Source organism: Erithacus rubecula (genome assembly GCF_903797595.1).
Source record: "Erithacus rubecula genome assembly, chromosome: 9".
NCBI lineage: Eukaryota > Metazoa > Chordata > Aves > Passeriformes > Muscicapidae > Erithacus > Erithacus rubecula.
Genome location: NC_136660.1, coordinates 32,747,371 through 32,770,913, shown reverse-complemented (window position 1 = coordinate 32,770,913; position 23,543 = coordinate 32,747,371). Strand labels below are relative to the sequence as shown.

Genomic DNA, 23,543 nt, shown 5'->3' with positions numbered 1-23,543 from the left:
ATTAGTTTCTGCCTGGTGAAATCAAAGCCTAAGAGGAAAACACAGTTCAGGGTCACAGAAACACAGCCAAGTGTGTCAATGGGACAAAGGATTGGATAAAAAGTGGTTTACACTAAACAAGTAATGAAATATAATTGTGGATGTAAATCCTTCCCTGGGAGGGAGGGCAGGGCTGGCACAGGTGCCCAGATTTGCTGTGGCTGCCCCTGATCCCTGGCAGTGCCCAAGGCCAGGCTGGAGCAGCCTGGCACAGTGAAGGTGTCCCTGCCATGGCAGGGGTGGCACTGGATGAGATTTAAAATCCCTCCCAAGACAAACCATTCTGGAACTCTCTGAAATCAGGTTCTCTGCAATTTCTTTTATGCAATACTTTCATTTCACTCCCTCTGTTAATCCCAAGAAAGCTCTTTAAGCTACTAAATCATGCTGTGTGGATAAATGATTGTTAAAAGTACAGGAAATTCTCTGGCTACTGAAACACAAACAGTCCTTTAGAGCACCACAGGACTAAAACTGGATTTCTGACAGGTGAGTTTGAGACAGTGCAATAACCTCCAGGTACAGCTGCCCTTGGGGGAATCCTCACCTTCCCAGAGCAGAGACATGGAGAAGTTTGCTTCAATATGGACACAGCAAGAAGCAAATCTCCAACACTGTGCAAATCTTATTTACTTGGAATTTGGGAATTGGACACCAGCACCACCAATCCCACAGTGCACACAGGGGGATGCAGTGCCAGGGAAGTTAATTTTCATATGGAAAAATATTCCTGAGCCTCACAAGGACAAGAGAACCAGGCAGTGCCTTCACAAAAATCAATGTCCCTGCCTGGTTCTCCTGCACTGGGGCAAAGCTGAGTTGGGCACAAGGCCCAAATAACATTTCTGCACCATTTCTGCTCCTTTTATGTTCCTCCCTGGCCTGAATTACACAGTTTGGCTGTCTCTAGATAGAAGATTTATAATGCCAATGGCACTGAAAGCCAGCAGCTTCTCTGGGAGTAGACTGCAATTATTTGATGGGCTCAGAAAAGCAAAAAAAACCTAAGTGGGGAAAAAGTCAGATTAGTCCTCAGAGGACATTTTCTCACCCAGAAAACACAACCAAACCAAATGTTCAGGTTGATTTTTTTCACCCAATGATTATGTTGGAGTAACAGCTAAAGCCATTCTCATTTTATAGGATCATATCAGAGAATCCCACAATGGTTTGGGTTGAGACCATAAAGATCATCCCATTCCATGGGCAGGGAATGTTCCACAGCCCAGCTTGCTCCAAACTCACCATTCCAGGACTGAACCAATAAACAATTCCTTCATCCTGGCCTTGAGTGATGGTTTGAGATCCACGTGGGATGGGCAGCACTGGCTGGTCACTAAAAATTGAGAGTATCAGCAAAGCAGGGCCTAACAAAGCTGGGGATGAGCTGAGCAGGGACTAACAGCAGGATGCAGAAGGATGCTGGCATCCAATGACCCATGAAGGACAAGGAAAAATCTGCTTTTCCAATGGATATTGATGCTTGTGCAGAGCAGATCTGCCAGAGTTTTCAGCTCCATCTGCAGCAGATATTATGGAAAGCCTGGCAGCAGCCAGGAGGGATCTAGGCCAGCAGTGATCAATGGGATCAAAGGTTTACACAAGGTAAAAAGCTCCATTTCCTGGATTTTTTCCAGAAAAAATTAAAAGCAGAATGGCACACACAGGTTGTACAGATTTTAAGTAATTCCATCTTTAACATCAGCAACATCCAAACGTTGATCCCTGAAAATGGATCCCAAGGGATACTGAAAGTGGCAGCACAAAATCTGGGATATAATTTATAATGTTACAATCCAAACATTAATGTTACAGGAGCCACAAAAAACCCTTCAAAAAGCTTTTGCTTTGGATCACACCCAGAGGCCAAAGAGGTTTGAGAGTCACTGCTGAAGAACTAGAGAAATTCAGGAATTAGACTTTTCTGCCTGGTTTTCAGTTAAAAACAGTACTTTAAAAGAAAACATGCAGTAAGTGTTTGATAAATTATTGCAAAATATTTCAATTTTTTACTTTTTTTTCCTAAAAGTGTCATCTAAGATAAAGATTTTTTTTCTGCTTGTTTTAAGACCTTCTTCCTTTTTCTCTAACTTTTTTAGAAATAATTGCTTCTCCCCATTGATGTTTAGGTTGAATCATTTAACTTTTACTGGGGAAAATAGTAAAGGAGTTTGTGTTTGTTTTTTTTTTTAAATCTATATCAACCTTAATGTTAATTTTGCTGTATTAAAACTGGGAAATTCTCACTTTTGTAATATTTAAATTAGATGCTTTTTCTACCTCCCATACAGCATTTAATAGTGCAAATGGACATCAAAAATTATGATTTAGTCCAAGACATAAGAGAGAATTAAATGATGACACCACTCCAGTGCTGTTCCTATAATAGGGAGTGTGTTCATTTAGGTCACATTCACTCACATTTGTAATTCATGTCAAAATAGGTAATATTTTTATATATATCATATTTTTATTCCCAAGGCACCATCAAATTTTTAAAGAGCCAAATGTCACTAAAAAGGGAGAAACAGAGACTTGTGCAGGGCCCTCCTGTGACTGAACTCTTCAGCATTGACATTTTTATCAGAAATTCCCTAATTTCTGTCAGGAAAGTTCCCAACTCTGCTCAGAGCCTCTCACCTCTCCTGGAATGAGCAAACAGAACTAATCTGCTTTTCATCAACAATTCAGGCCACAAGTCCTCATTAAAAACACTCCCATTAAAAACACAACATTACAGCCCAGCTACAAATAACTCTGATTTTCTCTGTGCCACCCCCAGGATAATTCACTTGTACAGGAACACAAAGGCAGAATTAAAACCAGCTCGTGGTCCAAATTAACCCTCCATGTATTATTTCTGCAAGACACCACCTTAATTGCAATTATGGATTCAGGGGCCACCACAATGCTTTGTTCTTAATTTGTACACAGTAAAACAAATGAGGTTTTAAATGAATGAAAAAAAGTAAATATTAGTCTGTGACAAATCATAATTATGGGGTGGTCACAGCTGTTTAAATTGGCTCCTGCTAGGGAATTTCAGGTTATGACAAACACAGATTTTTTTGGAAGCTGCTTTGGACAGCATAGGAAGTTGGAGGAGTCACTTGGTTTCTTTCAAGATTCCTTTAAAACACATTTATAGGGATAGGATTGGAAATCACAACAATATTTTAGCACCTTTAATGACAACTGCACTCAGCTAATGGGATGTGGCACTTGGGGACAGGGGGCACTGGTGGCCTTGGCAGTGCTGGAATGGTTGGACTCAGTGCCTTGGAGGGTTTTTCTGACCTGAACAATTCCAGGATTCTGTAGATCATCATCACCTGCTCCACCCTGCACAGAGCCAGGGAAATGCAGCAAAGATGAACAGGAAGCCATGGAATGATGGAGGCTGGGAAAGCCCTCAAATCATGGAGCCCAACCATTCCCAGCACTGCCAAGGCCACCATGTCCCCAAGTGCCACATCCATGTGGATTTTAATCCCCCCAGGGATGGGCACTCCACCTGGGCAGCTGTGCCAGGGCTGCACAAACCTTTCCAGGGAGGAATTTTCCCAAATCTCCACCCTGAGCTGTTCCCTCTGCTCCTGTCCCTGTTCCCAGATCCCAAATCCCCCCAGTGTCCCCTCCTGGCAGAGAGTTGTGCAGAGCCAGAATTTCCCCCTGATCCCCTTTTCTGCAGGCTGAGCCCCTTCCCAGCTCCTCAGGAATTCTCCAGCCCCTTCCCAGCTCCATCAGGGATTCTCCATCCCCTTCCCAGCTCCTCAGGGATTCTCCATCCCCTTCCCAGCTCCATCAGGAATTCTCCATCCCCTTCCCAGCTCCATCAGGGATTCTCCATCCCCTTCCCAACTCCATCAGGAATTCTCCAGCCCCTTCCCAGCTCCTCAGGGATTCTCCAGCCCCTTCCCAGCTCCCCCAGGAATTCTCCAGCCCCTTCCCAGCTCCTCAGGGATTCTCCATCCCCTTCCCAGCTCCATTCCCTGCCCTGGAGCAGCCCCAGCCCTTCAGCCCCTCCTGCAGTGCCTGTGGGATGCCCCAGCTCTGCAACTCACAGGGTGTTGAGAGTCTTTGAGACAGAAACGTTTGGTGCTGACCCCACTTTGTACATCAGAGGTGGCTCTGAGCAGCCAGTGACCTCCCCTGTTAAAAGCTCTGCCTTTATGTCATGCAAGGGCCATTTCAGATTTTCCTACTCAATAAAGGCATGGCCCCTGAGGTGAAACCTGGAAATAACAAATCCAAGCACAATTGGTGTTAATCCTCGAGCAGGAAAATGCTGCTATGATGATGTGCAAACAAAATACAGGGTGGGAGTGTTTTTATCTCCTTTGGTTTTAGAGGATAAATAAAATTTCCTTCATTCAGCTGGAACTGCAAAGGTGATTTCACTGCTGCCTCTGACAACAGCTGAAACTTCATTTTCTCCTTTAAGAAGTCTCAGCACCCACAGGAGTGGAATTGATCAGGGTGAGAAGCAAAGCTGTGCTTCCCTTCCTCCTCTCCAGCTGAATCCAATATTTTCTCCTTTTATGTGCAGGGCAGTCAATGGACACATCACTGCTCAGAGAGGATTATTTGACTCAGGAGTGGGAGGGCAGGACAAACACATTGGAAACTCCTCATCCCACAGGAATATCATCCAAAACCTGCCTGGCAAGGCTCTGCTGACCATAAAACCATGGATTTCCACAATGGTTTGGGCTGGAAGGGATTTTAAAGATCTTCTCATTCCACCCCTGCCATGGCAGGGACACCTCCCACTGTCCCAGTGCTCCAACCCCAGTGTCCAGCCTGGCCTTGGGCACTGCCAGGGATCCAGGGACAGCCACAGCAAATCTGGGCACCTGTGCCAGGGCCTGCCCACCCTCCCAGGGAACAATTCCATCCCAAAATCCCACCCAGCCCTGCTCTCTGGCAGTGGGAGCCACTCCCTGTGTCCTGTCCCTCCATCCATTGTCCCCAGTCCCTCTCCAGCTCTCCTGGAGCCACTTTAGGATCCAGAATTTGCTGTAAGGTCTCCTTAGAGCCTTCTCTCTGGGCTGAACACTGATCCTCTCTGATCCCCATTTTTATGCTGGAGGTTCTCATTTCCCAAATACTGCTGTAAAAAAGCACCTTGTGCAAACACCTCCCCCTGGATTCAGGGAAAAAGAGCTCAGATGGGTTTGTGGCTTAAACCAGCTGAGGCAACCCAGCTGATCTGGACCAGCTGATCTGGTGAACCCCTTTGTTGTGAGCTGCAGCAGCTCTGAACCTTCCTAAAACCTTGTTCAGATTTAAACTGGGGAAACAAGAGCCCTTGGAACAATAAAGCCTTTGGAGTGTGGGTTAGAGACCCAAGGATAATAAACCCCAGGCTCACTAAACCTTCTCTAGAGCTGGTGCTGCTCCTAATTGGGATGGATGTGCTTTGCCATAGATGGGCTGGGTAAGGACTGGGTTGTCAGAACACAGGTTTATAGCATCCATCCTATAAAATGACAGATCAGGAACATGCCTTGAATAATCAAATTACCCCAAGAATTGGAGTGTTTTGCATGTAAAGCTTCAGTACTAATAATGCTGTGCCAAATTAGTAGGAATGAATAGATGCTGAGTAAATAATGCCATTTTGTTGTTAGTTCCTAATGGATCTGTTGATAGGAAACAACCTCTCTATCTGTTTCCATCAGGATAATTTGATAACCCATCTGTATTAGTTAAACTGCAGATTTTGTAAACAGAGGCCAAGTGATTTGTAACAGGAGCAGGATGTAGGAACCACTCTCCTAAAGTGTTTTTTAAATTGCTTTGCTCGCAGCTACAGAGTTTGCCATAAAGAATGATCCCTCATTGTGAAATTTCCCAGCCTCAGGAGTGGTCCTGGAGCTGAGGAAGGGACAGGCTGATGATTTAAGACTATTTAATGCCCTGCTTGTTGTGGAACAGAGAGCTGGAGACCTTCCTGCTCTAGCAGAACACAGCACTGCAGTTCCTTAATGCCCAAACCTGGGAAACTGATTTATCACCTATTAGGTCTTATTAGATCCCATTCAGTAGGAAAAATGAACTGCTGCAGCTGGATGGCAGAAAATTAATTTGAAATAAATGTTATAGAGTCAAGCTTCTTCTGCTCTTCTCTTCAAGTCTCTGTGGCTGGGGTTTTGCAGGTTGGATGTGGGTTCTTGCAGGGAGGAACACTGTGGTCATTTTGCACATTTATAGTTTAGATTTTTAAAAAACAACATTTACAGTGCCCTCCTTGCACATCTTCATGGAGGGGCAGGGGAAGGGCAGCTCTCCAGCAGTGCCAGGGTGTGGGATCCACTGGGGAGGGGGATCAGTTTATTTATTCCAGAAGCTCTTCTTCCCCAGGAAAAATGAGGCGGAGCCTTTGCAGAGCTTTTCTCACAATTCCAGATTTTTATGAGTTTTAATCTATTGTTTAAAACTCTAAGAACAGTTTCCCATTGCCAGAGGGCAGGGAGGGATGGGATTTTGGGAAGGAATTGCTCCCTGGGAGGGTGGGGAGGGGCTGAGCTGGAATTCCCAGATTTGCTGGGGCTGCCCCTGGATCCCTGGCAGGATGGGATTTGGAGCACTGGGACAGTGAAGTGTCCCTGCCATGGCAGGGGTGGGATGGGATGATCCCTTCCAGCCCAAATAATTCCAAAATGCTCTGACAATTCATGACCATCAAGGTTGAACTCCCCAGAATTACACAACCCTATGTGTTCTTCAGGGTGGATATTTGCCCACACTTTTGTTGACCTTAAAAAACTTGGTAAAATACATTAACCTTCCTTAACTTTGCATAGAATTTCAACTAATTTTTCATCTTTTGCACCCCAGATGTGAACTGGGTTATTTCAGGAGATATGGGCTAATATTCCCAGGGAAAATGCACAAGTTATCAAAATGGAACTGAACATTCCATGTGAAAATAATCTCTGAGCTGACTCCTATTCTTCACTGCATGGGCACAGGCAAATTACTGCATTCCTCCATGAATCAAACTGAACATCTGTAAGGTCAACATCATGCAGATGATCTTCCCCAGCTGCTCTGAGATTCTTCCAAAAATAATTCAAATTAATATTATTGTTGTTATGTAAAACTGTCACTACAAATCTTTCTTTAGAGCAAACAAAGCATCCTTGACAGTGGCCCTTTAGCAAAGAAGAGCTGAACAAGTTGGCAAAGTTTAATTCTCCCACAATGTCCAACTGCTAAAGTAACAAATCCAATGGATGATTTTTCAGTCTAAAATGCAGAAATAAAATTATACATATATATATATATATATTCTTGCCCATGATTGTATTTTGCTCATTTGCCATTGATATTTGTGTGGTAATTACCTCAAAAAAATATTTAAGTTAACTGAATTCAAGCCAAAAGTACCTTTAAATTGTGTTCAAAGCCAGCAGCACCTTTAAATCAAATACCAGGTTAAGTAAGTGGACTGTGAATGGAAGATCAAATTTATGTGTGACTTTTAACATCACATAAAAAATAAAAATATCTTTTACCATGATAAATGAGGCACCATAATAAAACACTCTGGGAAAAAGGTCATTAGAATATTATAGATTAAAATTCACAGAAAATACTGAATTGCTGATGAAGAAATCACTGATTTTCTTGAACTTAGATTGGCATGAAATTTACACAAACATTAGGTTGGAGTTTACACCAAGTTCACTCCCAGCTCTCTGTCACAGCCTCAGATTCAGTTCAAAGACTGAATTCAAATTGAAATGCAAATTGAAAGAATCAGAACTGCAGCCTGACTAATCCCTGAATCATGGGATCATCATGATGGTTGGAAAAAGCCTCTGAAACCATCGAGCCCAAGCAGGCTCATCCACAGGGCTGTGAAACCCCTCAACACCTCATTCCAACCTTTGAGAGCCCTTTCTGTAAAGAAAATTTCCCAAATATCCAACCTGAGCCTCCTCTGGAGCAGTTTGAGGCCATTTCTTCCTGTCCTGTCCCTGTCCCCACTCTGGCTGCACCCTCCTGTCAGGAGTTTTAAGGACCAATAAATTCTTCTCTAAGCCTCAAAAATATCAGGAAATGTCATCCTGGTGATTGTTTTCACATCACCTGCATGCAGAAGGATCTCCCACCCTCCCATCCTGTGTTCCAGGATGGGCACTGACCCCATCTCTGGTTAAAAAAAAACCCTCTGATCTCCTGGGAGAGCCCTCAAACCCTTTTTTCAACATCTGCCCCAGCACATCCCCTTGCAGCAGCCCCTGGGCCCAAAGGCAACATCTGTCTGGACAATTTACGCCCATTTTTTTTGGAAGCCTGTGTCTCTCAGAGCCTGCAGCACACCCCAAAATGAGCTGCAGCTCATTTCAAACATTGCCTGCTTTCTTGGCTTTACTGCTGGCATCTCTCCTGACACCTGGAGTATAAATTCTCCAGGTTTGTGCCTTGAAATACCTGAATTCTGACATTAAATCTGTCCCTTCCTTATCCTTCCTATAATTCAGCCTCCAAAACGGACCGAGGAACTAAAAAAAATTAAATAAAATAAAATCAGGGGGTTCAAATTTAAAACCTTCACAAATCACATCCTTCTTAACCCAGTGAATTTGCATGGCAGAATCTGCTTCCCTGATTTTTCCTGCTTTTCTATTGCATTCCTTGCCAGTCTTCAAGCAAAGTTCCTGATCACTGGCTCAGGTATGTGCAGACATAAATTCTTGCAGGGATGAGCAAGTTTTACAAGTTGTTACTTCTTTTTTCGTTTTAAACTTTTTCAGCAGAACTTTGTGCTACTAGATTTCTTTCACATCAGTATAAATCACCAAAATCTCATTACAAAAAAAAAAAGAGAAGTATTTACACTGAGCCCATCTCCTTGCACCCACTGTCCCAGTGCTCCAAGCCCAGTGTCCAGCCTGGCTTTGGGCACTGCCAGGGATCCAGGGGCAGCCACAGCTGCTCTGCCATGACCTGCCCACCCTCCAAGAGAAAAAATCCTTCCCAATGTCCCACCTCATCCTGCCTTTCTACAGTTTAAGGCCATTCCCCCTATCCTGTCCTGTTCCTCAACCCAGCAAATCTCCTGCAGCACAGGAACCTGCCCTTGGCACCCACCAAGCTTTAACTGCATTTATTTGCTATTTGACATATCCACAAAACACAGCCCAGCCCTTGCAGATTTTCAACTGAATGAGTTAAAAAACTTTGTAAAACCTCCAGTGCCAGTAAAGCTTGTCTCATCTCAAGCTGCCCATCTCAGGTTAATTGTGGTGCATCGTTATCTCATCCCACGTGCTGGCTGTGAGGCATCCCTGACAGACTGAGCTGAGTTTCCCCAGATCTGCAGATTAATTCCCATGATCAGAGAGTCTTGGAGCTCATCCCACACCCACATCTCTGCCCAAAACCCACTCCAGGGTGTGTTAAAACTCCATTTATCAGCTCTAACAATCCCCTGCCCATGTTCCATCAAGGCAAGTGCTGTGTTCCATCCATCACACTCGTACAGGGAGGATTTCCATGTCAGAACAAGGCAACAGCTCTAACAGAAACATGTAAGCAGAAGGGATTAGATATTTTACAGCAGAGAGAACAGCAAGCTCTGATACAAAACTCCATGTACAGGCAAAGTTTACAAATTTCAATCAAATCCAGGTTAAGCACAAAATGGAGGAGTTGGTCACATCAGGAGAACCACGACAAAAAATGCTGAATGCAACAGTGGCTTTGCACTCTGGCTTCAGTAGAGTTGTTATTTCCCACCAACTTTCAGACCAAACAAATTAGCAATTCATGCCACAGATGTCAGAAGTTATAAAGGAAATTAATGCAACAGTAGAGCTGAAATGAGACTGAGGAAAATGCTGTTCTTGTCCCTGTGGACTCGTCCATCCACACACCAAGTTCTGCTTTGGGAAGATAATATCCAGAAAGTGCTCAGCAAAGCTTAAAAATAAATATTTAAACCTTCCCCCACCCCCCCACCCCCCCCACCCCCAGAAATGCACATGAGTGCTGAGTTGAGGTTTGGGGCTTTTTTAAAGATTTAATATTGAAGGATTTGATGTACATTTGTCATTGGCAATACTCCAGTTTTCTTCTAAGAAAACATGGACTAAAACCATGAGTTTTGACCAATGCAAATAATAAGTTTGAAATCCTGACTAACAGTGAAATAAACTCAGTTCTACAACTACAACATTGATGGAAGAAGGGAAAATGGCATTAAGCAGAAGGAAAACAGATTTCTGTGGGATTTTGGGGAGAGATTGTTCCCTGGGAGGGTGGTGAGCCCTGGCACAGGTGCCCAGATTTGCTGTAGGTTCCCCTGAATCCCTGGAGTGCCCAAGGCCAGGCTGGACATTGGGACTTGGAGCACTGGGACAGTGGGAGGTGTCCCTGCCATGGCAGGGGGTGGAATGGGATTATCTTTATGTCCCTCCCTATCCAAACCATTCCAGGGTTCTGTGAAATACAGCACAGGATGGAAATCCAGAGTGGAATCTGCATATTCATACTAAACAATCAACAGTTTTAGTTTATTTCCAAATTTCCTATTAGCAGCTCTGATGTCAGAATTTAAAACACACTTTTTATGCTGAATGAATAAATCCCACATACCAGCATAAATTTTTCATGATTCCTCCATAAATTCCTCATTTCTTGTTGTCAGTTGTCTTGGCAGAAACTAAAATATAGGAAGCTGCAAAAACATTGATCTGCTTTAATTAAGCCAACTGCCTCCTTCCAGAGGTGTTTGACAAGCCCTGGGTGAGGCTGCAGATCACCCAGAACACACAGCAAAGAGTGCAAGGGCCTTTTAAAGAGAAATACAGAGAATTTCAAACCTTGCCTCACCCCTGACTGGTTGGTGTCCATCTCAAAACTCCCCTGTGTTTTCCATCTAATCCTTGTTTGGGATTTCTGTTTGTTAACCCTGAGATTTTCACCCTCTGCAATCAAGAGGCAAGGGTTTACTACAATGGTGGATTTTTTCTCATTAGGCTAGATCAGAAAATAGTGAATTAAAGCAGGAAAATGAAATGAAATGAAGCAATGGAGTAGTGCAGGCAGGTCTGGTGCCCTGAACATAAGGAGGGCACAGAGTTGATACAGGGTATGGAGCATCTCCACTGTGGAGCCAGGATGGGAGGGTTGGAATGGGTCAGCCTGCACAAGAAAAGGTGGTGAGAGACCTCACAGAACCTTCCAGGACCTAAAAGGGCTCCAGGGAAACTGAGAGGGACAATTCACCAGGAACTGGAGTGACAGGACAAGGAGGAATGGGTGCAAACTGCCAGAGGGCAGGGATGGGTGGGATTTTGGGCAGGAATTGAGTGGGATGAGCTTTCATGTCACTTCCAGCCCAAACCATCCTGTAGTTCCATGATTCCAGCAGAATGACAATCCTCTCACCAAGAGACAATCACAGCAGAGCTGAGAATGTGCTCTCCAAGGAAAACCAGTTTTCCTCAGCTTTTCCCAAGAATCACAGCACCAGATGAGCCCTGATCCCCAGCATGGGATCCTGTAATTCCATGATATGTTTTTCCATATCCATTGGTCAAGAGACATTCCAGAAGGGCTGAGAGCACATCCCTCAAGGGGCTCCCACTGCTCCCTCAGCAGTGTCAGAACATGGTGAGGGAAAAAGAGGCTTTGGACAAACTTGAAAAGATGAAGAATAATTCTTCAAGAACCTAAAATCCTCAAATACTGTCAATAACAATGAAAATTACAGGTTAAATAGAACAGAAAACTCTGGCTAAGAAATACTATTTGTAGGGATACAAACACTGACAAGTGCTGGATGCACATCTCTAAGTAAAAAGTGCTTGAGGCTGCACCAAACCAGGAAAGACACCAAACACCAGGTAATAACTGTGACTCATATATCAAGAATGGAAATATTTTTCCTTAAGAAAACTTTTCCTTGTTTTCCTCAAAGAAACACAAGTGAAGTGGTTGTGGAAGGAGCACGTTGTCAAAAACTGTCTGACAAATAAAAAGTTAGTCAGTGCTCAAGAAGCACTTACAGAAAACATGTTTGGCTTTGACAGTTGGCAATTTCACTTCCATTTTTATAAATGAAAAGTGGTTTCTGCATGAGAAGATGCAAAACAGTCCAGAAGGAAGAACATGAGACAAGTGTGGGAAGGAGAGTGAATCCTCACAAAGCCATGGTAGTACCACACCTCCTTTAAAACTCACTGAGGAGAACATGCAACTGAAATTCATCCCAGAAGTGTTTCTGTTTGGATATCTTTATCAGGGAACTGTCAGAAAAGCATCAATTATCTTCTCCTGTGTCTTTTTTTTACTTTGAGTACTTCTGTTACACATAGTGCAGATGTGACTGTGCCAGCTACAGGCAAATCATACAAAGTAAATATATTTTAACAGAACAAACCCAGGGAGTGCCTGAGCCCTCAGAAGGAAAATTCCAGCATTAAGAAATGTGTAGTGTCATAAAAGTGTTTTTTTAACCACAGAATCACTGTTCCTCTGACTGTCAGGAATCAAAATATATTTCCACATGGAACATGAGCAAAAATAAATTAAATTAGAAACAAGGGGTGGGTGGGGGGGTACAACTGTATAAGATTTCATTGCTTCCTGTGCAGTCCATCCATCCATCCATCCATCCATCCATCCATCCATCCATCCATCCATCCATCCATCCATCCATCCATCCATCCATCCATCCCACAAACAGAGCCAGGGGTGATGCTGTAGCACAGGAGTGCTGTGGGCATGGAGAGGTGGCTCTGTCCCCAGCAGCTCCAAAGGAACTGGAGCAGAGATGGGATCAGGAGCTCCATTTCAGCTCCTTCTCTCTCTCTGAAGCCACTTGCAGAGAGAGAGGAACTTTTCATGTCCCTGATAACCACAGTGACCTGAGAAATGAGAGTTTTCACACCTTCTGCAGCAGCCAGACATTATTATTTTTTCTTTTTCCTGGAGTTGCTGGCAAGCAGCAAACAACTCCCACAAAGGGCAGTGGGTGCTCTCCCCAGCCTCAGGGAAGTCAGGCAGGGGAGGGGAAGGTCAGAGCAGGATCAGCAAAGGCTCAGGGAGAGATGGAAGGTGAAGGGGAAAGCCCTTCCCACACATCCAGGGCAAAAAAATATCTGAAAAAGCTCAGAGAGCAAAGCTCCTGTCCCAGGCAGAGCAAATCCAAACAGATCCCTGAACACACTGACAGAAAATTCCCTTTGCAGCTCAACAAGCATTTGGTGAATGTTTATATACAAGGGATTTAAAGAAGCAAAAGGTTTGCTTTTAATATCTTTCATGTTATTGCTTTGAACATCCCAAATGAAAAACATGTTGAAGTTTAAAGTTCAGCCACTCAAGGAGCAGGATTTGCAGAGTTTCTGCCTCAGGATGGATATTTTCTAACACCAGTTATCCATCACCTGTATCCTAAAGATTCTCTCATTTTAGTTAATGCTAAAAAATCATGAATTTACCTTCTCAGTTCAGCCTGTTCAACCCAAGATCTAGAAATATCTCTGCTTTACTACCTGCAAGTGCTTGCTTTCCTCTAACACTTCTGATGGAAAAGGAGAAACATCCATCAGGAAAGGCTGAGCTCAAGCTCTGCCTGCAGTGCATTGAGAGAGGGAGAGAAGATGATTTTCAGTGCTTATATTCAGTGATATAAACCTTCAAACTGGTGATAGCCAATGATCTGACACCTCTTTTCTCTCTAAATATGCTTTAAACTCTTCCTGCCCTACAATCACCCATCTGTTATGTCAGAGCATGAATAATTACCTTCTTCTTTTTAAAAAAACCCTCTAGTTCTTCCTAGAGTGGTTGTGCTTTCTCATACTCCCAACTCTAAAAGCTTGTTTTCTAGAATATGTTCATGAAATATTTCTGATCCTAAAATTTAATAACCCCAGAAAAGGCCTTGCTGGCTTTTGAAGCATCCAGGCTGCTGCTCTGAGAAGCCAAAATGCTGCACCACTGTCAGTCATTGAAAAAGATGAAAATTCAGAAAAGGAATGTGTTGGCAAAGGTAAAAACAAGCAGATTTTAGACCTATTTTACCCAAACTGTACTAAGTTAATAACTGGGTTGGACACTATTCTTGTGAATCATTTAAAAAATAATAAATTAAGAGCAAAGTACTGTTTTATACTATGTACAATATCTTTGTTTAGCTCTTAGTGCTGAAAATCCTGAAGTCACTCATTGCTGGTCAACCCCACAGAACTTCAGTGCAAAGCTCACTACAGAAATCTGAATTCCAGACTAACAGCCAAAAATGCATTTAAGCCTGAAAATAATACCCAAACAACCATTTTTATGTTACTTTTCAAGACTGAAATATTGGGTTTTTTTAGATTATTGGAGAAGATGAATAAACCCAATTTCACTCCCTGCATATTTTTAAATGGGCAGTGGTACTAATTGAAATTATGCTGATGTAGAAAAATAATAATTTGAAGTGAAAGTTGCTACACCTTTCCTGTTAAAAATAAACAACACTTGGTAAAAATGGAGCCCTGCTTTGGGATTTAACACCTCCAGCTTTATTTAATTACCTCCTTCATGCTGCTGCTTTTATAAGCACCAAGTGTTGCCACGTGGTGTTCATGCCTTACATCCTGTGCTAAAAACATCCCAGAATGTTCATCTCTGGGGCTGTGACTTCCTGGGGGGTTCAGTGTGCCCAAAATGAGCAGCCAGGACACCAGAATTCTAATTAATAACTGGAACACCACATCCAGGTGGGGTTGGGTGCTAAGGTGGAATGTTTTTCCCATCCACACAGAGTCATGGGATTATTTTTAGGTTGAGAATCATCAAGTCCAACCTGGTATTGCACCACTGACCCATGTCCCCAAGTGCCACCAGGATGCTTTAGATTCTCACCATCATTTTCTCAGCCTTGGTTTTGGGCACATGCCCCAGGGATTGTTTTTCCTGTGGAAACCCACAGAGCAAAACTCCTCTAGGTGGTCCCAAAGAATTTTGGTGCTGCAGGCATCAAAACTGACTGTGAGGAGCCAGAAAAAGCAGAATAAAGCTGAAAAAGTCCCCCAAAGCTCCATGAAATGAGAAAGCAAATACTTGGATGCAGCTTCATCCCAAACACCCACACTGGTACAATAATGTGGATTCAAATGTTCATGAGCTCATCTTAGAGAGAGCTAAACTTTGAGTAGCTACACACCAGGGCCTCTGGAGTGGGTTCAGGCAGCACTGGAGAAAAGAACATTAAGATCACAAAATAAAATGTAAAATTTACAATGACAGTTAAGGGTCTTTTCAGTTGTAATTAGGAAATTGTAAGAAAACTTTAAATTAAAGGAAGCCTTGCACTAAGGGATCTGTCTGAGGAAATGTAATCTGCCAAGGGTTTCCACTGCTGAAGTAATTAGAGCACAAAACAAAAACCAAAAATATGTAACAACATTATTATCCATCATTTACTGCACAATAGATTGAATTCTTCTTGCTTAATTTGATAAAAAAATATCATTAAACCCAAACTGATAAAGATATTGGCTGCTAAAAGGCTTCTGAGCACAGTAATCCCAAAGAATCATCATGTCAACCCAGGTTTAGATTCCAGAAGGGAAAATAATATTGGAATCATTGTGTTCCATTTGAAATTACTTTGGCAAGGCTTGTGCAGGTCTCAATTAGCTCTTAGCAGAGAATTACCATGGCACACAGGCTAATCACCTCTTACAGCTTTCTTTCCAAACACTGTGGTAAACCCAGCAGTTCTCAACACTGTCAAGATGCAAGTTGGGGAAAAAAAAAAAGAGGGCAAGTAGCCAAAAAATATGAGTTGGCTTTCCAAGGATCTTGTTAAAAACAAAGGAAACCAGACACCCAGAGCATCCTGTGGCTGATGGTTCCAAAGAGTGAGGAATAAAAAGCCATTTTCAACATCCTCTTGCTTTTTCTCAGTGTAGCAGTTGAGCCATGCTGCTGCTTTCACTCAGCTGTGTGCAGCTCCTATTTTTCTTTAAAATATCCCATTTCTGAGCCAGTCTGGGAAATGACAGACTGGGAGGTGCCTGTCACCTGCTTGTGACTTTAGAGCAGGTAAAATAAACCTGGAAGAAAACCAGCAGAGCAAACTGGGGTCTGGGAGGAGCAGCCACTCCTACCTGTGATTCCCTGGGAAATCCCTCCTTGGAAAACCCCCAGCACAACATGGGATGTCATCTGGATTAAAGATTATTCTAAATAACAGTGACAGGATGAGAGGAAACAGCCTCAAGCTGTGCCAGGGGAGGTTTGGTTGGATTGGAGAGAAAATTTCTCAATGTTAAGGGTTGTCCAGTAGGGCAGTGGTGGAGATCCCATTTCTGGAAATGTTCAACAAATGTGTGGGTGAGGCCCTTGAGGATGAGGTGCTGCTGCTGGGCTGATGTTGGACTCTGATCTCAGAGCTCTTCCCCAACCTGAAAAATTCTCTGATAAACCCACAGGTTCCCTGAAGTTCCCCCAGGAGCATTCAAAAGGTTTTGAAAGGATTCAATTTGCCCCCACTCCAAGGAGTTTATGCTCAAGGATTTTCCAGATCTAAATCTCAGTTCTGCCTTGCTACCTAAAACTTTGCAAGGTGCCAAAAATAGCAAAAACTTCTTAACAGAAGATGAAAAAAAAAATCTCTATAAACCCCTTCTTTCACCTTTTTCCCCTTGAACTCAAGAACAGCAGCAGTTGGGATTTTATCCCTCTGTGTTTCTTCCTAGGAAAGCTGTTCCCTAACACACAATCCTTTGCTTCCAACTCACTGGAATTTTCTTGGGGCAAATCCAAGCTGAAGTGTCACAGGGTTGTTGCTGAGCAATAAAGGTGGAGCTAATGCTCCACAGTGATATTTTAGAAGTAAAATTAAAAGCAAGTTGTGCTTTAGGATGAAGAGGAGCTGCAACAGCCTTCTCCTGGTTTTACAGAGCTGTTGTGGCTCCAAGAACTCAATTCCTGGCAGGACACCAAACCCCACCCACCTTTAGGGACAGGAAAATGCCTTTGTCAAGGGAAGCACAAGAATAAAATCCAGAACAAGCAGCATCACAGCAGATGCTGGACATGGTCACCAGCCCAAGCCCACCTGGCTGCAGGAAATCTTCCCAAAAACCCAACACAGCTCCAAACACATGAAAACCATAATTAAGATGATATAATTATGATCAGCAAGGTAATTATTTTAGTTCTGGAAATCATTATTCCATCTCTAGATGCCAGGAGGGATTAATGGCAGGAGTTCTCAAAAAGCAGCAGGTGCATTTGGGAGGGCTGGGATATCTCACACCCATATCCCAACATTGGCAGCTCCACCAGGTGCTCCTCAGAATCCCAGAGTGGTTTGGGTTGGAAAGACCTTAAATCCCATCCCAACCCCACCCCACCATGGCAGGGACACCTTCACTGTCCCAGTGCTCCAGCCCCAGTGTCCAGTCTGGCTTTGGTCCTGCCAGGGACCCAGGGGCAACCACAGCAAATCTGGCAATTCCATCCCAGCCCTTCAGCACCCTCACAAGGAAGCATTTCTTCCCAAAATCCCACTGACCCTGCCCTCCTTCCATGACTTCTCCATCCTATGTGATCACAGAGTACAGAAATTAAGGAGAAAACCAGATCATGAAATCCAGTGGGCTGCCCCAGCTGCCCAGCAGTTCTCACAACCACAGAATTATCAATATTCCACCAATGCCAGGGACATTTCTGACTCCAAAGGCTGGGAGAAAACCACCTGCTATGGGCTGGAAACCATCAAGGGAAAAAAGCACCTGCTGAAGAACAAGGAATCTCAGAAAAGACCCTGTTATTTCAAACACAGTCAAGTATATTCATTTTCCTCCCAGGTGCAGTTAATTTGACAGGTACAATGCTAAAGCAAAAATCCTGCAAGGTCTTTCCTGAAAAGGTCAGTACATTATGCAACAGGGTTTTATGGACAGCAAAAAAAAAAATCCCTGCATGTACAGAAATTTTAGATGATTTATCAATGTGCATTCCTGTCTTTTATTCCCAGATGAAGAGCAAACTTTGGGGCACATGAGTTAATTTTGAGAACTGGTTCCTAAGGAAGTTACAAGCTTTGAAAATTGTTATCCTCAGTCTATACAAGAGAAATAGTGGGAGGTTTTTTTTTATACAGAGAAATATTCAGCACTAAAGAAAAACAAAATTGCTCCCATTTGGAGTCTCATTGCATTCCAGCCCTGAATTACATTATTGGATTGTTCAAGCTGCATGTCTGGACTCTTAAACTTCCTAAGTAAGCACAGAGTCCTGTAGGAAATGCATTAATAGTCAGGAAAAGTAGCAGCAATTCCTTCTAATCTGAGCTTTTTGTACTGTTCAAACTCTTCTTGAAACAATGCATCCCTTGGCCTCCTAAAACATAATTGCATTTCAAACACTTCCTTCATCCCAATTCCAGTTTGGAGATGCAAACCAGTTACCCTACTCCCCTAAAACACATATGGAGGAAATATTTAAGTGGTCAGGGCCCCAGTTCTAAATTTGGGTTTGCAAGTAACATCCACTAATCATAAAATGGAATGGTTAAGGTTGGAAATAATTTCTAAGGTCATTGAGTTCAACCCACCTTGTTCCAGATGTTTTTTGAACACTTCCAAGGATGGGGACTCCACCACTGCTTGAAAACTCTTCCCATGAAAGAATTTTCCCTAATCTCCAATCTAAACCTCCCCTGGAGCAATTTAAGGCCACAAATAATGTCTTTGAACATGGAATTAACAGAGGCTTGATCCCACAAAGGGATTTGGGAAATGAAATGATGATTTTAAAGCTTTTTTTCTGCTCCTTGCACCCCAATCCCATAGATTTAATAACACCTGATAGGATGTGCAATTATGGGGTGCTTTCCCTGTAGTTTTCCATACAGAATCTTTGCCATCCTTCTTGGCCTCTTTTTCCCCTGTTATGAAAACTACCCCTCATACAGCAGGAGGATTTTAAATAAGAGCTTTTGCACTTGCACTCATGTGATGGATGCAACTTGACTGGTCAATTATGTAAGTGCAAAGAGCCTATTTTCATACATTTATTAAAACCACCCTGCTTTTGTTGCCATAAGCCTGCCTTGAACTCAGCAGGACATTGCAATTAAGCCAAATTTCCATACACTAGACCCCAATTTCAGTTTGGCTTTGGGTGACTTGTCAGGCTGGATAAACTCAGAGGCAGCTTTGGAAGGTTCCCAGTTCTGCAGAAGTTATTGCAGCACGTCAGGGTTTGCCCACTGCTGATGGATGGTCACAAACATCACTGGAGGGAATTCTGAGAGCACAGCAAGGATCTGACAGGTACTGCTATGACAACCAGGCAGCAGAACTGCCTACATTTCCCTGCAAGCTCCAAAAATAAACATTTCAGGATGTGTTTATCTGGAGTGTCTCCCCCATCCTTTTGTCCTGCTCTTTGCAAGGATTTTTTTGGATTTTAACACAAAAAAATTCATTGAGATTCTGGGCTGGTGGGGTGGGTTTGGGTGGGCTTGAGGGCATTTTCTTCATGGAAGGTGTGGGGTGGTGGTTTGGATTTGTGCTGGGAACAGGGGGCATCATAAAGGAATATTTCTGTTGCTGCTGAGCAGAGTTTGAGGCTGTGACAATTCCCTGGGGAGCTTCTCCATACCCAACCATCCTTTGGGAAGAATCTTCAACCTAACCCTCCCTGACACAACAGGTAACACCTTCCACATTCCCTACCAGGCCAGCTCTGTTTCCTCTGGGAGAAAAAAAAAAAAAAATAGAGACAAGAAACCTCATTTTCACTGAGAGCATCTCATCCTGCTCTCTCTGACATCAAAAGGCAAAACAAACAGGTATTTTATGTAAATGTGGATATTAGAAACAAAAAATAGAACAGCAAACATCCAATTCCTTTTTCATAGGCAACTCAGCTTCCACTAGCACAGCTGCAGATGAAAGTAGCAGCTACAAATTAATATATCATAAGGTCTTACCAAAGGAACTGAATTGTCTCAAATGCCAAAAGTAAGACCAAAGACTAAATTATTTTCATTTACAGAACCGTAGGGAGGAATTGCTTTCATGTTCTGAGTTATGTGTTTAGGAGGAACCCAAGTTTAGCTTGTCAGCTTCTGACAGAAGTTAAAAACAATTTCCAGAACATTTCAGAACATGGTTTGGATGGTGGAAATGGAAACAAGACAAAATCCCTGCCTTTTTATGGAGCTGCTTTTACAGCTCCAGCTCCCTGGCTGTGTTTTCCTGGAGATGCCTGGAATGAAGAATCTGCCTCCAAAGCACTTCCCAGGCCTACCCAGAAACTCAGGGAAACTCCCTGATTGCTTAAAGCTATTAAATACAGAAATGATGCCTTGAACAGGAATAACTCCTCCTGAAAATGAGGGCACACACAAACCTTACAGCAGCTGAGCTGCAATTTCAAGGTGCACAAGTATCCTAAAAGGAATTAAAAGATATTTCCAGCTCCTCCTTACAAGGAGCTGTTTCAAAAGTTTATTTATTGGTTCCTTATCCACCTCTGTTATCCTCAGTGGTTTTTTTTTCCATCTCCTTTCCTTGGATATTGTTTCCTGTAAGCCACAGGCTGATCTGGACCAAACTTTGGAAGTGAAAGAAAAAGCCACTGCATCATTTTGAGTATTCTCTTCTTTTATCCCCAAAATGCAATTTTTTACCCCCAAAATGCTGATCAGACACCTGCAGCCCAATGCCACTTGAACACACTGCTGGCAATCCCATCAAACTGGTGACACCAAAACCTTGGGCTCTGAATCAACAAATTGCATTGCTAAAATGAAAAGTTTGCTACATTAGACAAATCAGTAAATAAAGTATTATACAAAAAAAAAAAAGAATTATTTTGTTAGATATGAAGATTTCTTGTGCTCATTTTGGCATGAAAGGTGGGAACACAGTGTGACTCCCTGTGGTGTTGGAACTTGGGATGGGACCCTGAACTTGGGATGGGACCCTGGGAGGCAGGAAAGGGAGAAGACCTTGATGTTTTCATGCACTGGACCAAAAACAGGCAGGCAAAGTTTTTAGAGTAATTTCTGTCACTATTACTGACTGTGCAGAATTTTTATATATAATATACATATATTTCTATGTATTTATCCCACTAGAGAAGTTCATAAAAATATTATACTGTATTTGAACTAAACTTATATTTGTAAATATTCCCTGCAATCCAGTTGTTCACATGCACTTCTCTATTTTCCTTCTTCTCCCATGCCTGCAACTTTATCTCATCCAGAATATTTGAATCCACTGCTTAATCCAAACTATTTTAACCTGGAAGCAAAGAAATGCATGGAGAGGAGCTTTAGGAAAAAGCTCCTAAAGGATTGGTCTAAATGAGGAATTTGAGCTCAATTTTCCAGGTATTTTTATTCTTTTTCCCATTGTTCCACACTACTAGATATATTCCACACAGGAAATAAATGAAATTGTGGATGCATCTAAAATTTAGTTCTCTTGATTTGGCTCATGGCACAGAAACTGCCCAAGGAGGTGCTTTCAAAAATGACACAAAATTGCATGTTTGGAGTTATTTCTATGGAGGGGATGCCACAGCTTTAAAAGACAGAATTTGTTCTTAAATTTCATCTGGTTTTCTTCAATAAAACTTTACAAGGGTGGAAATAAATGGAGCAGATGGACAAAACAAGGTATTTTACAATGCAGTTTTCTGGGTTTGGAAACTCCAACAGGAAAAATGAAAAGCATGGAAATCAATTGAGAAGAATTTCCAGAGGAGCTGGTGCAATGGGAATGAAAGAATGAGGGAATTAGGGATGAACAACCCCCCTTAGGAATCTGAAAATACTCATCTACACCAAAAAACTGGAAAATATTTTTGTTTTTAACTTTAACTACTACTGAGATATTGTACAGGCACTGAGGGGAGTCAGGAAGAATCAAAGATCATCAACACATCCCATTTCTGCTTCCTCAGGACTTTATGTTCAGCATGGGATAAAGACAAGACTATTTTTAAGGATAAAAATTCCATTGTGCTTTGCATTGCACCAAATTTTCCATGAGGAGCTGTCTGGGTAAGGATCCCTTTGTGCTTTAAGGAAAAAAAAAAAACCTTGGCAGGAAAAAGTTCTTTTTGTACCTTTGCTCTTTCATGTGTGTGGCCAGAATTTCACAGGGACAAATAAAACCAAGGTGAAATCCCCACCCAATGAACACTGAGAGGTCACCTGGAATAATATGGAGAGAACACAATTCCAGACTGGTTTGGGTTGGAAAGGACCTTAAATGCCACCCAGTGCCATCCCTGCCATGGCAGGGACACCTTCACTGTCCCACAGCTCCCAAAGCACTCAGAGATGCTAAAGCAAAACCACTTTCAAAATTAATAAAAATAATAAAAAAATAAATAAATAAACCCAAAGGGCTTCAGTTGCTCCTCATCAGCTCTCCAAGGGCTCCTCATTTCAAACACCTTCCCAAGCTTTCCAAACCAGCAGGAGAAACCCAAGGATGGCTCAATCTCCTGACTCCTATTTATTCAAAATGGATTTTATTAGGGAGTTAAGGAGACTTCAGAAGCCAAGATTAAAGTTATGGTGCATTTTTATAAGGAGAGCAGGAGCTGTGGTTCAGGATTTTATATAAGGAAACACTGACAACTTTACAGCCATGGTAGCTTCCAGTAAATACAGAAGAGATTTCTCCAGGCAACTGGTAAATATAATGTTTTTCCCTTATACTTTCATCTCAGTACACATAAAAGCATTTGACACACTTAATAAAATGTCACCAGCATAAAACACTGCACAAAGGAATGCTAAATAATGACAGAACTGCAATTACTGAGGAAAAAAAAATGAGCATTAGGAACATTTTCAGCCTCTCTCTACATTACTGGGGTGATGGAATTTGGATTTAAAAGCTTTTTTAATTCTTTCTTGTAACACCAATGAAATCATTCCTGGACATACAACTCCATACAACACCACCTGATGTGAGGCCATGTGCACAACATGCAATTCATCCTCCAAAGAACAAACTCAATTATGATGGGATGGAATTTTACTGCACCTGCAGCTGGCTCCAAAATCCAGGTTGTCACACTTGATTTTTGGTGGACTCCAAGCACCCTAAACCAGGCCCCTAATTCTGTTCCAGAGCCAATTTTGCAGGAATTCTTTGCTTGAGAAGGAGAAGGCAGGGCAGGGCTGTTGTCCCCAAGCAACCCTGTTGTGCTGGAGTGTTTCCCCCTGTACTCACTTGTTCTGCATCATGTTCATGATCACCCAGTCAAAGGGATACACGTTCTTCCCAATCAGGTTCTTGAACATGATGAATGTTTCCATCAGGAAATCCTACAAGGAGAGATAACAGTTGGAGAAAATTGGACCAAAAAAGCTCCAAGGGATGGTGGCACTTATTAATGATTGAACTGCACATTGGTCTTTGTGTTCTGCTTCCTCAAAAAGCTATTTTTCATAAAAAACATATCTAAATCCTACTCAAGCATATTTATACATGATGCCC

At 42.6% G+C, this 23,543-nt stretch overlaps 1 protein-coding gene across 2 annotated transcripts in view; it reads right to left on the bottom strand.

Moving 5' to 3' along the window:
* DOCK1 (dedicator of cytokinesis 1) overlaps positions 1-23,543 on the bottom strand; it is a 245,380-nt gene that overhangs the window by 87,592 nt on the left and 134,245 nt on the right. For both annotated transcript variants that reach the window (XM_079312227.1, XM_079312226.1), the window contains exon 29: positions 23,277-23,371. In XM_079312227.1, the coding sequence (XP_079168353.1) occupies positions 23,277-23,371 (95 nt within the window). The remainder of the gene's footprint in view (positions 1-23,276; positions 23,372-23,543) is intronic.